Source organism: Miniopterus natalensis, chromosome 2 (genome assembly GCF_054644295.1).
Source record: "Miniopterus natalensis isolate mMinNat1 chromosome 2, mMinNat1.hap1, whole genome shotgun sequence".
In the NCBI taxonomy this organism is placed as follows: Eukaryota; Metazoa; Chordata; class Mammalia; order Chiroptera; family Miniopteridae; genus Miniopterus; species Miniopterus natalensis.
Window position 1 is genome coordinate 181,927,706 of NC_142082.1, and position 14,367 is coordinate 181,942,072.

At 51.1% G+C, this 14,367-nt stretch overlaps 1 protein-coding gene across 1 annotated transcript in view; it reads right to left on the bottom strand.

Annotated features, from left to right (window-relative positions):
• Positions 1-14,367, bottom strand: part of MRTFA (myocardin related transcription factor A) — a 150,537-nt gene that overhangs the window by 9,016 nt on the left and 127,154 nt on the right. Inside the window, exons 5-9 of the mRNA XM_016205306.2 lie at positions 9,301-9,356; positions 6,911-6,986; positions 6,004-6,165; positions 2,109-2,284; positions 1,517-1,648 (exon numbers count right to left, since the gene is read on the bottom strand). Of these exons, the coding sequence (XP_016060792.2) occupies positions 1,517-1,648; positions 2,109-2,284; positions 6,004-6,165; positions 6,911-6,986; positions 9,301-9,356 (602 nt within the window). The remainder of the gene's footprint in view (positions 1-1,516; positions 1,649-2,108; positions 2,285-6,003; positions 6,166-6,910; positions 6,987-9,300; positions 9,357-14,367) is intronic.

Consider the following 14,367-nt stretch of genomic DNA (forward strand, 5'->3'; position numbering starts at 1 on the left):
CGTGACAGGTGAGCAGTTCAAAGGTTTATGGCTTTGAGCTTTGGCAACTGTGACAATGGTGGCCCCTTCATAGGAGTCAGGAAGAGGTTCTGGCTTTGCTGTGGAACATGGAAAGAGGGAGAAGACAGCAGAGCTGGCAGAGCAGCCGGGTACCTGGACATGGGCCTGTGAAGAGGACCCAGAGCAAGGTTGCGGGTGAGGGGTGCAGCCGGCTGCAAGGGGTGGAGGAAGGAGGCTGACGGCGGGGACAGGGGAAGGGCAGCTGCAGAGGAGGGGCTGAGGAAGGCTGGAGAGGGGAGAGGAGGAGAGAGGAGAGAGGAGCGCAGCCCAAGGGGTGTCAGAGGCAGGTGGGGACCGGGGTGGGAATTAGGAACCCCTGAGGAGGGCTCACTGGCGCGGCTGGGGAGCCGGCCGGAGTAGCTGCGGCCCTACCCAAAGAAGAGGAAATGGAGACAAGCACACGTACACTGCCTTTCGAATGTGTGGTGACAAAAGGAAGACACTGGTCATATGACGAGAAGCAAGTCTGAGAAAGGAATCTGGGGGGGAAAGCTCTGACATCTATGGCCAGTCAGGAACAGACCACAGAGGCGAGAGGTGCCCGATGACAAGGGAGCAGCCCGGAGCCAGAAAGCGCTCTGGAGCGCCGGTGACCAGCTGGGAGGCACTAGGACGAGGGAAGCCTCACAGAGACCACGGAAACGCGGCAGGCCCCGGGCAGGGCGCACACAGGAGGGCATCAGGGGGCTCCACAGATGAACAGGCAACACCCAGAGGCACAGCAGGGTCTCAGCTAAGGTGAGAGACAGGCACCTGGTCAGCTCCCAGGCTGTGACAGGAGCAGAGGATCATGGACGACCCGAGACTCCCACCTGGGACAGGGGGACTAAAGAGTAAGACAAGGCAGGGAAGCAAGTGGGGGCAGGAAGGAAGGGAACCTGCCCAGCAGGAGCACACACTAAGGTCTCAGAGACCCTGCAGTGGAAGCTCTGCAGGGCAGAGAGGACCGGGCCGCAGCTCTTGGTGCCCAGCACAGTGCCCCCACACAAGGTCCCCAGTAGGTGTCTCGCGGGGTTGATGGTAAATCCAACCGCCCCTTCAGGTATTTCAGGTCAGGCTCTGGAGGAGACGAAACATGCCCCCCAACACTGCCAGCTGAGTGACCTTGGGCCCATCACCTCACTTCTGTTTTGTCACTTGTAGAACAGGGTTCTTCACTGCCACCTGAGGCTGTAGTGACGCAGGTGGGATGGGTGGGCGTGTTTCCATGGGGAGGGTAGGAATAAAGGCCTGTCCAGAGCCTGGTACGTTGTGTTCAGTACATGGTGGCTATAACTGTGACAGTCCCCAGAGAACAGGAAGCACTCCCGCATTACCTCAGTGACCTGTGTGAAGCCCTGACCTGGGAGAAAAGATACGCACCCCATCCCCTGCAGTTGTCCCCACACTGGAATGAAGTCCCGGCAGGGCTCAGAGGGGCCTGGGGTAGGGAGGACTGTCAGCTGGAGAATTGTACCTTAATGAGCGTGGGGGCGGGCTTGGCGGTGGGGACCGTGGTTCCATTGGTGAGGCTGAGAGGCAGAGGAGGCTGCTCTGCCAGGAAAAGGGTTTCTCCGGACTCTGGGCCCACTGGGAGTTGAGACACAACCTGAGAGAGAAGGGGGAAGTGAGGACACCTCCCTTTCTGGCTGTTCCAGAGGGTGGGGCGGTCTCCAGGTAGCAGTGAATCCCAGCCCTGCCCTGCCTGGAGGTGGGTAGCAGTCACTTCCTTGGACACCATCACTGTCAGGGGGCAAAGAGAACTAGAAGAGGGCAAGGCAGAGGGTGGTGAAAAGATTACAGAACTGAATGAATGGATGGGGGGGCTGGGGCAGGGAGGCTAACAAACCGCAGGCAGCCCAGTGTCCGCCACCTGGGACCAGAGGCTGGCTGAGATAGGCATCGGCTGCCAACCTCCCTCCTCAAGCAGCCAGCTCTTAAGCTCCCAGGCCAACACCCCTCCCACTTCCCTTACTTGCCTGGTCCAAGCGAGGGACCTCACACTGGGCAGCTCCAGCAAGTCTGGGGCCCTGAGGAGCAAGGGAAGTACGTGGAGCAGGTCAGCTCACCTGAGTGGGGGATACAGAGGTGGCACTGGGCAGTGGCTCGCTGACTCGGGCTTCCAGGGGTGACGGCACCGAGCCCTGGGACTCATGGCTGGCAGGCTGCTCAGGGGATAAGGCGTCGCTGCTGTCCTCATCAAAAGAAGAGCTGTCTGCTACTTTCGGGTAATTCACCTGGCCCACTGAAAGCCAAAGCCTGATTAAGACTCCTCCTCTGGCCCCCAGAAGGGAAAGAGGGGTGCTGCTCACCACCCAGAGGCTGTCCCAGCAAGGCGCCTGCCCCTCAGCCCCCTCAGCCCCAATGCCCCAGCCCAACAAGGCAGACAGAAGGGAGACCCACAGCCATCCTGCCTGGTGGGTCCAAAAGAGCTCTAGAAAAGCTCATCATCATGACCCCGAAACGAAGGCTAGGGAGAGTCTTACTAGGCCATTCAAGCGCCCCCCTGGACAAGGAGAGGCCTGCTCTCCCACCTCTTTTAACTCTATACTACAGTCAGCCTTGAAAGTAAAGTTTTCCCCTCCCTCTCTGCAGCCTGCTGCCTCCTCTGCCTCAGTTTCTCTGCTGTTAAAGGCACTTTATTTCCATCCTATGGCTGCACAAAACTTTCCTCCTCTTCTCCCAGAGGCTTGAAGATCCTGCAGTGAGGGCTCTGAGTCTACGAAGAGGGGCCTGAGGAACACAGGCAACAGCCTTGGGAGTGCAGCTCCTCCCCTGGGCTGCCTAAACAAGGGCCAGGAGCATTCCAAGGAGCTTCTAGGAAAAGGAACACCTGCCTGCACAGGTGAAACAGGAGCACTGGAAGTATGGTGACCTCCCTTTAGTGACTCCCAGAATCCCAAGGCCACCAGAAGTAAAACCCATCCTATGGGCTATTCCCACCCTGCCCTGCCCTGGGCCACTCCAGGTGCTTGTGGGGCTGGCTGGGGCCAGGCTGGGAGGGAGAAGCAGGAGGAGCAGCGTCCTGATGTGGAAATCCCAGGATACAGACAAAAGAAAAGATGGTAACAGGGGCAAGTAGGATATTTCAAAAGACCCATGTCACAACACTGCCACAGCACTGTCGGGGAAGAGGTTCTGCACCAAGCTGCTGTCCACACAGGAGGAACTGAGCAGTGGCCACGACACAGACATGAGCTGCCGGCCACACCTGGGGAAATCTGCTGTGGTGGGAAGACCACAGAAAAGGAACAAGAACAAGCCCGTAACTCTCCCAGCAGACTTCCCCTCCAGGGCCGTGACCTGAGGCTCTCTCCTCCCCTGGGACCTGGGAAGGAAGCCCCTGAGTCTGTTCCTCCACCAGCTGACTGCGGAGATGGAGCCACAAATGCCCGTGGCTGGGCTGGCTCACCCCCCCATCTGTCCTAGAAAGGGCATGCACACCGTGTGCAGAGGGAACAGAGATTGCTGACCACCGTGGACTTCCTGCCAATCACACATCCAGGTTTTCTCCCATGAACTAGTACCCAGTGAGGGGACCTGCTATGGGACAGCAGCCACATGATGGAACCAGGATGGAGGAGCTGCAGCTGCACACCCCAAGGTCCATCCAAGCCAAAGAAGCTGCTGGCCACCCTGAAGAAGCCCGAGGCCCGGTGCAGGCCAGGGTCATAGCAGTCTGTTCCTCTCTACTGTGGCCAGCTGTGGGCTGGGTGCGGAGTGTGGAGGGACAGAGACAGGGTCCCTGCCCTCTGGGAGCTTATGGTCCCGTTGCCTTGGAGCACAGTATATGCTCCATTAGAGGGAAACATGGACATACGGATACTGAGGAGACGCTGAAGAGAGGCTCAGGGAAGACTTTCTGGAAGAGAGGGCATTGGCATGAATCTCACAGATCAACTGGAGGTGGCCTGGAGGAAAGGGTGTGAGTGTGAGCAACTGTGGGTAAGGAAAGCTCCTCCCATGGCCCCCTTCTCCTAGGCTTCAGAACTATCCCCGCCCCTCCTAAGTCCTCACCCCACTCCTTCCCCTCACCCCGTGACTGAATGGGCGGCATCTGTTGCCACCGCTTCCTTGCCTCCTTCTCATTCCTCAACCCTCATGGTCTGCCATTGCTAGCAAATGCTTCTTTCTCTCCGGTCACCAGTGATGACCTCACTGCCAAACTAAACTACTCCTAGGCCTTAAACAAGCCGTGCTCCCCCAGGCCTCTAGGACACTGCCCCTACTGTCCCCTTTCCCTGGAATGTCCTTCCGTACTTCTCCACTTAACAATGTGATTTAACATTTGGGTTGACCCCAAATGTGCCATATCATCTGTGGAGCTTAGCCACGGCCACCGTCCCCATCCCTGAGAGGAGCCCATCTCAGCAGAGCTCCCCCCGCACCTGACCCAGAGCCCACCATACAATGTTGTCAAGTACGGCTGGCACTGCCAGCTGGCCTGTGATGAATGTGATTGCTAACAGCAGCAGCCCGCCCATAAGTCTCCCCAGGCATCAAGGACTGTGCTGGGCCCCTTGCCCTGCAATCTAGGTGAACGCTATGTCACAGGGCCATGTGCCTTTCTGCTACACAGTGCTGGCATCTGCTCGGGAGCCAGATCCTGAAGTCACTTGTTTATATATCATTCACCTGTCAGACCGAATTCTTTGAGGGAAGCGTCAGTGTGTTCATCCCTGTACCTGCAGGATCTCACGTGGGACCTGGCGCATTGCCAACTCTCGGCCAACATTTATAAGGCTTTGGCTGGCTGGAGAGTCCAGAACTGACCTTGGCCCAAACACTGGCCTGTAAACTAGGGGCTGTTGTCAGAGTCTGGTGAAGATCTGGGTAGAAAAACACTGAGATGAGGCAGATGGATGCCAGGGCAAAACAGTGATAAAAGGGCTGTTGGGGGCCCAGGATATGCCCACCTCCAGCATGGTGGTTCCTACACTATGACACCACTGTCTGCAGTGCAGAAATGCCCTAAAAACCAGTCTCCTCTGACCCAGGCCCAGAGCACAACTTGCCATGCTTTGGGGTCTACTCCTGTGTTCCCCTCTCGTGTCCTCCCCAAAGTCTCACTCATCTTGGTGGAGCAGTTGAGCCACCTTCCCATGAAGGCACAGCTATCTCTCGAGGGCAGGACTGCATAGCACAGCCTTGCTCACGTTCAAGTTTTGAGTCCACTGTTGCAAAGGAGACATATCTGTACCAATTACCAAAATCTGAGGGAATCATGTCTGACCACCTGACTGTGGCAAATGAAGCCCTGCCAGGCTCCTGTCTCATGTCTTGACACCCCTCTTCCAGCTCCAAGTCTCACTCTGCCTGGAGCATGTACCTCTCTCCCATGCACACACTACTTTGTACTCACCCTGCAGCCCCAGCCTTGGCCGTGGCATCCTCTGACACTGTACCCCACTGTAGGGGCTGGGTTGGGAGGCCCTCTCTGTGTGCCCCCTACAGCACAGAACTTACTTCTATTTTACCTGCCTGTGTCTACCCCTAGACTTGAGCTTCGTAAGGCTGAGGTGCTTGGGTCTGCCTTGTGGGGGTGTGGTCTTAGCACTGCTCAGATCAATCAATATGTGAAAAGTGAAATTATCTGTGGAAGGTGCCAGGCTCAAAAACAGACTTCACTAATAAAAAACCCCAGTAAGATTCTAATCTCTGTCATTTCCACATATTCACACACATCGATCCTGACATCCACTTACCCTACGGGAGAGGAATAAGCCCTGAATTTACAGAAATGAAGGTGGACAGAGGCCTCTCTGTTATGTGCTTGTTGGCAAGATCCCTATGGCCACTGACACTCTCCCAAGCTAATACAACCTGTTTATTAGGCTCTCGCACTCTGTACCTCAGTTCCCCAGGTCAAAACAGGAAGTCAAAGGGCAAGAAGCCCAGAGCCTTCCCCCGCCAGCCCCCTACATTTGGCCTGCGGGTCCACAGGGGTGACTGGGGCTCCCTCACCGATGATGGCTTCTTTCAAGCTGGATTCCACAGGCAGGATATTCTTTTCCACCAGCTCCATGGGGCCAGGCCTCTGTGCGATCTTCTCATTGAGGTCATCAGCCAGTCGGGCTCTCTTTAGCTTCAGCTGCTTGGCCTGGAGGGAAGGCTCAGCCGAGGTCTCTGCCCGTGGGAGAGAATGGAGTGCAGGAGGGTGTAGAAATGGGCCTGGCTTTGCCCTGGGAACTCCAGAGCAGCTCTCCTTCCCTCTGGGGAAGGAGCAGAGGCCATCAGAATGCAAAGCGCAACCCAGGCAGAAAAGGGTGGCCCAGCTTAAAGTTTCACGAAGACAGAAGAAGGGGCCCCCATTGTGGGCAATATGTGGTCACACAAACAACAGTCACCAGGCCCAGGCCGGGCCAGAGGACTCTCTGAGGTGGAGCTACAGGGCTGAAAGAGCAACCGACAATGAAGTGCCCTTCTCTACTCTCCCTCAAGCTTGCTGTGTTATGGGGGCAATTTACCTCCCTGATCTGGGCCTCAGTGTCTTTGTCTGCAAAATGTGGGGTTCACCCTAGGAAAGTTCTCTTTCAACCCCAAAGATAGTTCAAAATGAAACAAGCAAATGCATATTACAAACAGGTTTTGGAGGAATGAATTTTATATGGAGAGATGATGAGACCCAGGGCCTCCTCATGGCCACAGGGGAGAAGGGTATGTCAGCCCAGCAGAATGTGGTCATGCTTTTATGGGAATTCCCAAACCAGTGATGGCAACCACAGCGCTACTGTTTTACCATGTTAAGGCTCTGGCTAACCCACTGCCTACAGAAATAGGAGTGATAAGAAAGGGAAGAAGAAATGTGGGTGATGAGGTGGTGAACACACAGTGAGAACAAAGGTTTAGAAGCATTTCCATTCTAACACACCTTCCAAAATGTGCATCCTGACCAACTCCGATCTCTCTGGCCGGGAACGAATCTTCCGTTTCAGATAGTCCTCTGTCTATAGAAAAAACATAACAAGAAGCTCTCAGATCCAGGTCACAAGCTTATGGTATAGACAGGATCAAAAAGCAGCTGTGGCTGTTGGTCACCTCTGCAGTCCCCATGACCTCAGAGTGCAGGGTTCTGAGGCCCAGAGAGGCCTAGGGAGGGTGTATCCACTTCCAACTGTACCTGCCAAGGGCACCATCCATCAAGACCATTTGTCATTCTGATGGACTACTGATATATATGTTTAAAAATCTATTACTTTTACTGTCATAAAAGTATACATGTTCATAAAAAAAACGAGAAAATTACAAAATAAAACATTTGAATCATCCATTGTTAGTATTTTGGGGTATTTGTTTCTAATCATTCTTCCATGCAGAAGACAAGTTTAATTTTGCAGAGTTGTAATCATACTGAATATAATGTTATATCTTGTTTCAAAAATGTGCATGATCTTATAAGCATTTCCCATTCATTTTGAATGACTGCCAAACGGGTACTAATTTTGATACATGGTGTCATAGCTGCAGTTCCTTAAAGTCCAATGTCCTCTTTCCCCATTTCTGAGGCTCCAGACAAACAGTCCCAGAGCCATCCCACTGCCTGGCGCTCATGTTATAATGTATATAATGTGGCCTCAGATCTGTCCGACTCCAGAACCTGGGCTCTTAACCTCTGCTCCAGAAATTTTCAAACCACAGGTCAAGACCATTAGTTCAAGACCTGCAGAGGATGGGATAGGACAAGGTAGAGTAGAGCAGAGTAGAGTAAAATCAGAAAATAAAGAATCAGAGCACACTGCATGTAGTAAAGTTTATAAAGACCTGGTTCTGCCCTGCCTGGCCCTTGTCAGCTGCCTGGGCTCTGACTGGGCAGCCTGTGCCAGCCCTGGGTTGGTGCTGAGCTCTTCAGAAGATGGTTTAAAGCAGCCATGGGCTCTGGGTCTATCACTCCACCTGCAGTGGGCAGAAGAAAAACTGCTCTGGATGCTGTGGCTCCTATAGAAGATGCTAGAACAGGTGTCGGACACTGCAGATCTTCCCAGCCATCAGAGGCAGGAGTATTTGCTAAGCCATCTGAAGTTCTGAGCAGTGGCCAAGGACAAGGCAGAATACAGTACTGATTAAGAAAATACCTGGAGTCCACAGACCAAGGTTTGAGTCCCAGGTTTGCCACTTGCTAGCTGGAAAAATTATTTAACCTCTCTTAGTTGCAGCTATAAAATGAAGATAACACCTAATTCACAAGTGCCAATGTGAGCATAAACAAGAAAATGATAGAATTTTACATTAAAAGTGCTCAATAAAATAGCAGCTGTTCTAAGGGGCTCATATCTACTCCTTGCCTGCTTGAGAAGCAGTGCAGGAAATGGTGCCAAGCCTTACAAATGGGTTGGGGGGCACAGGCAATGCCATTCCTCTTCTCCCCCGCTGTATCTCTAACACTCCCAGCACTAAAACAGTGCAGTGTGTTACTGCTTTGGTTCCCAGTACCTATGACCTCTTTCCTCTCATTCTAAGATTTAATCATGACTTTCCCTTAGAACATTAAAATAAATAGCTTAAAAAGGGAAGGCAGTAAGAAAAGTCTCAGAGGTAAACATTTCAGTCTCTGAAAGAGCTGTGGGTCTTAGGGTACCTCAGTCTGTGGCCCTCCCTTTGGAAGGTTCTCTTCCGTATCTTTTACGTGAAAGGCAAAAGTGAAGGGGGTTGGAGGGGGAAGCGTGTTTTGGCGACTTCCCCATCTCCACCCACACTGGGCAGCAGAATATCCCCCTGAGGCCCCCGAGGGAACTGAAACCAAGGGGGGACAGGCAGCAAAAGCCAGGTGCTACAGCATGAACCTGGGCTCAGAGGCAGGCCTAGCTTCTGCTTCCACAGCCTCCAGTGGCCACTGGCCACTCAGGGCACATCAAGACCAGTGAATGCCCATTCTGGAGAGGTGTGGGCAGTGCAGTCACTGACATGGAGGCACCACGGCTGGTGTTCATGTCCTAACATCCAAAAAAGGTTAAGGTGGAATTAAAAATGGGAAAATACTAGTGGCCTCCAAAGTAATAGGAGGGAGGATTGGTGATCACAACATACTCTTAAATGTAGTAAAGGAGAAAACTCATTCTGATCATGTTCTGCATCAGTGAACTGGGAGAGGCTGGGGGTGGTGGTGGTGGTGGATGAGTAGACAAGGCAGAGCTTGCTATTTAGAACAGCTGTGAGACAGGGGTTGGCCCTGGAGGCATGTGAGACTAGAAGGAACAAAACCAGCAATGCAGGGAGCTCTGATAATGCCCTTTGGACGCCCTAGAGGAGAATTCTGTGTCTTACCCTGGCCCGCTCCAAGCTCCTTCTCTGTTCATGAAACGCAGCTGGACTTTTCAAAGCTGTTGGGAGAATAATCATAAGAGAATTGCTTTATTAAGGAAGCATATGTCTACTGCTACAATTTACCATGGAGAAGGCATCTTGAATTCCAGTTAATTTTAGTAGTTCTGTTAGGATCAGCTGAAATGAAGAACACGCACCCGAGTGAGCGTATGCCTCTATGGTTCAGCTGCCCCACCGAAACAATTCTGGTTCCTTTGTTTATAACAGGAATAGTCATTGGCCTAAGCTTAGGCTCTATAAAGTGCACCCATCGAATATAACTTTAAAAAATATCCTGGACCCATTAGCTGTGCTGTCAGCTGGACAATCCTCATTGATCAGTCAACCTCCACAAACAGCTACTAGGCCTCACCTTACTCTTGGGGAAGGGGGGACTCTGGGAGGATCAGAGCTGCATGTTGGGTCCCCCTGACTTCAACCTCATGAGGAACCACAAAGTGACCAAATTGAATGGGGCTGTTAAACAAAAAAGACATGTCTACTCGGGTACCATTTCCTTCTTCATTTCAGCTGATATTAATAGTGCTACTAAAACTAACTTGAATTTCATCTCTAAGGACTAAAGGAACTTCACAGTGATTGTATGTTTAACCCTGGTGCACACACACAACCAGCAGCTGACAAGAAGGGCTCTCTGCAGTCCCTGTCAAGGACTCAGCTCTATTCTGGGGCCACCACCACCACCGGGACCACAGCTCTTGACTCAGCAAACAACGCAAAGGGTGGAGACCAAACTGACCAGAACATTCCAGGACCCTCTACAAATGCGGCACCATGAAGAGAACTTTGTGTCAAAAGCTCGGCTACAGTGAGAAGTGACGAGTTGGGACACTCTGAGGATAAGAGGAGAAGAGGCCTGACTCACTTCAACTAGGGAACAGCAGCAATAAGAGAAACATTTACAAGACAGTGGTCAGTTTCACTTCTGCTGCCCTAGAATTTCAGAACAGCTGCAAAACTGTGCAAGGAGATAACTTTTGCTAGGCTGCTGGCTGTGGTAGGAGTGCAGGGGTAGGGAGACACTAAAAGTAGCAAGAGCATAGATATGACCCTATCCTGCCTGAGCCTTTGTACTTCCTCCCTCCATCCCAACACTCCCTGCCCCCCGGGTGGGGGCTGCTGAGCCCGAGCAACAGCAGTCCCAGAACAAAGCTCCAAATGTCCCATTAGTACTTTTTTTTTTTAAATTTAATCTTGGCATTAAAAAAAAACACACCTCTTAAAAGACCAGTTGAGAACCCACCCCATCTTCTAACAGCAGGGGGAGCTCTAGATTTAACAAATGATCTCTTAAGGAAAAAATAGCACAGGCTCCAGCCCCAACTGAACAGAACATTCCAGGGCCCTATCCAGGCTACCCCAGCTCTGCTCTTGGGAGGTCTCTGGGCATCTCGGTGGGTAAGCAAACAGACCCAGCAGCTGGTTCTACTGGGTAAGGCTGGTTGATGTCCAAAATCAGTCTCCAAAAGCCCTAATACACAGGAATCTGTACTAGGCATATGGACCAGCAGAGAATGAACACACAGCCTTACTCTCTCCTTAGAGAGCTTATCACATGGATGAGACAATAAGCACAAAGAATCAAAGGGAAAACTCACAGTGTCTGCCCTACCCCATCCCACCTTCCTTTCTGCCTTTTCTCCACGGCACTCCTCACCAGCTGACATCCTCTACAGTAATACTACCTCTCTTTCTTGTTTATGGTCAGCCTCCTACCATAGGAGAAGCTTCATCCAGGCATGGCAAGGGTTTTGTCCATGTCTTTCATTTCTGACAGTATCCTCAGCGCCTAGAGTACCCAGCACACAATTCATTCAATGAATGAATGAATGTTCTGTAAGAAACAAATACAGAGTATACACGTGACAGGAAAACTAGAGGATTCTGTGGCACTAAATTCTCATTTGGACAGCCAGAATTATGGCTGTCATCTGGGTTCAAAACCTCACAGAAGTCCTGATAGAAAAATCAAGGCGCCTGGCCGGGTGTGGCTCAGCGGTTGAGCATCCACCCAGGATCCAGGAGATCGGGGTTCGATTCCCGGTCAGGGCACATGCCCGGGTTGCGGGCTCAATCAGTGACTCTCTCATCATTGATGTTTCTGTCTCTCTCTCTCCCTCTCCTTTCCTCTCTCTGAAATCAATAAAGATATATTTTTTTAAAAAAGAAAAAAAAAGAAAAAGAAAAATCAAGGCATCCTGTTCTTGCCCCGGGTTCTACCAGTTACTACTGGTGTGACACAGTATGACTGTTTTTGGGGTCTCATTTCTTCCTTCTGTACAGTAAGAATCTGTCCACCGCCCAGAACTCTTGCAAGAGTGAAACAAGAGTGGCAGTGCTCAGAAGCAAACGGTGCACTCAGCAATGCCTTTAAGGTGCTGCTGTCATCAAATGCAGTGACTGGGTTGAATCACAGGTTCGATTCCCGCACAGGCCAGCTAGTTTCTGTACCATAGTCACACATTATCTGTCTAAAAACCTGGCTGACTTGTTGCCTCAGCAACCTATGTTGGCTATCTCAAGGGCTAAGACATAAATCCAACTTCTGGAAAAACAACTCGCGAAGCCCAGAATTTGACGGAAGGGAGGTGTATCATCTTCACATACAAGGAGGACGCAGCACTGATGGGGACAAGTGGCAGGTGAGCTGGCTGTAGTGTATGTGACTTCCTGTTTGGGTCCACTGCGCTAAGGAAGTTTTCACATAACAGCAAGGAAGAGACTAGTATTTACCGAGTGCCTACTTAGGTCACAGGCACTGTTCTAGGTACTTTAATACTCCTAAAGATTCCAGCTGGTAGGTCATATTTCATTTTACAGATAAGAACAGGCTCAGGAAGGGCAGGAGAGGCTAGCAAATGGCAGAGTTAGGGTGATAACCTCAGTCTCACCCCCAAGTCAATAGTTCTTTCCACTCCTCTGGGCTGGTTTCTTAACTTCTTCAAAAAGCAGAGAAGAATGACCCCACCAGACGGGGCGGCAAGGTGGCTTCAATTACACACAGCGCTTACATGTAAGGCTGAGCGCAGGCAGCGTGGAAAGGTCAGCTCAACCACAGCACTGAGCATGGGTGTAAGGAAGGCTCAGAAGGGTTCAAAGTGACAAGCACAGAAAGAGATGGTTCAAGACCCAGGTCTCACTGGGGAACTTAAGGGGCAGCCTTCGGCACTGACACCAGATGAGCTGGGAGGGGAATGAGAAAACCAGAGGAATTCATTACTTGCTCGGGACCTGGTTAAGAGAACCAGAAATGAGGGCCAAGAAAAGAATTCCAGACAGGAATTACCAATTCCAAAAGACAGTTCCATTTTGTAACACCAACAGCACATCATTATCATCTCATTGAATCCTCTGGTGGGAGGAACAAATATTCCAGTTTTATACGTGATAAAACCAGCACTGCAACAAGCTGTGAGGTCATCTGTCGAGTGGTGGATCCAACCCAGGTCTAGTTCCATCTTCCCTTTCTTCCTTCTCTAAGCCTTCTGACAACTGTGTTGGTTTCTCTCAGCCCTTGAACTGCCCACTCACTTTGTGCAGCTCTTTCCATTTCTAACTCTGCTCTCTGATAGCAAGGTCAGCAATTCAACAGCTAATTCTGACAGGTGAAAGGAGCAATGACCCCTCCTCCTTCAGGACTCTGTCAAGGCTCCTGTCAGGCCTTCTCAGGTTCGTTTGGGGACAGACAGGAGCTGGGGCAGCCAGTGCTCATCGTGCACTGGTGTGTGATTTCGGGAGGGCACCCCATGCGTGTCCAGACAGCTTTGTTAAAAGCCATGGGTGCGGCAGGTAGGACGAGATGGAGGGGTGATAAACAGGTAGGTCCTGGGGTAGAAGCAAATGGCATTCACAACAAGCTTCCATGCTAAGGGAATGAAACACGAGAAAGCCCAGCAAAGCAGAAAATAGGTTGTAAACTTTATGCTTTTACTAGTTGTGGAAAAATCCAAGACTGAACGTCAACCTATAAATGTGTCTGACCAGAAGGGCTGCATTCATCTTGGACCTCCACCTCCCTCTGCCTGGCTGCCTTAATGGTTCTGTCAGAGGAGCCAGGATGTTACTCAGAAATTTCATTTTCTCAGAAACTCCTAAAAGGCAGTCTCTGAAAGAGAAGCCCCCAAAGAGCACCACAAACCCCAAAGCTGTGCATACTGTTTATAGGAATACACGTTTTTGCTGTTGGAGGGCAGTTCTCGATCCTTTCCTCCCACTCTCCAGAGCTGGTTCTGCTGGAACACTTGCATGGCTTTGTGCGAACAAAGGGAAGTGTGCAGCACGTCCTGAAAGGAAAATAACCAAACTCTCCACGGAAGTCAAATGCACAGAAGTGGCTAAGAGGTGTGGCGCTCTTAGTTTCAGTTCTGATGTGAGCCCCACCCCTGGCTGGCTGACCCACTGCTTAAGACTCTGCTCCCTCCCTCCAGCGCCTTCTTTCTCCCCTTACACGTTTGCTGCATTAATTAAATGAGGTCATTGTGAACTAAAAAGAGAAATGGTTTCAACTTCCATTTAAAAATATACAGTCGTCCCTTAGTATCTGTGGGAAACTGTTTCCAGGACTCCCCACAGATACCAAACTACCCTTATATAAAATGGCGCAATATCTGCATATCACCTAGGCAATCCTCCCTTATACTTCAATCATCTCTAGATAACTTATAATACCATAAATGCCATATAAACAGCTGTTATACTATATTGTTTAGGGAACAATGAAAAGAGAAAAAAAGCCTGTACCTGTTCTGTACAGACATAACCATCACAGGCCTGGCTACACAGTTCACGTCAGCAACCACGTAACATTTTTTCCTGAACATTTTTACCCCAAGGTTAGCTGAATTCATGGATGCAGAACCTGGAGGTATGGAGGACCAACTGCACTGCCATCCACTTCCAAGGGGGCGTTCAAAGACATGTTCAGTGTGTCTACAGGCTTTGTGGTATACGATGCAGGAGCACTGGGATTGATTGGTCTTGATTTAATCTAGCACTGAAGAGTACATA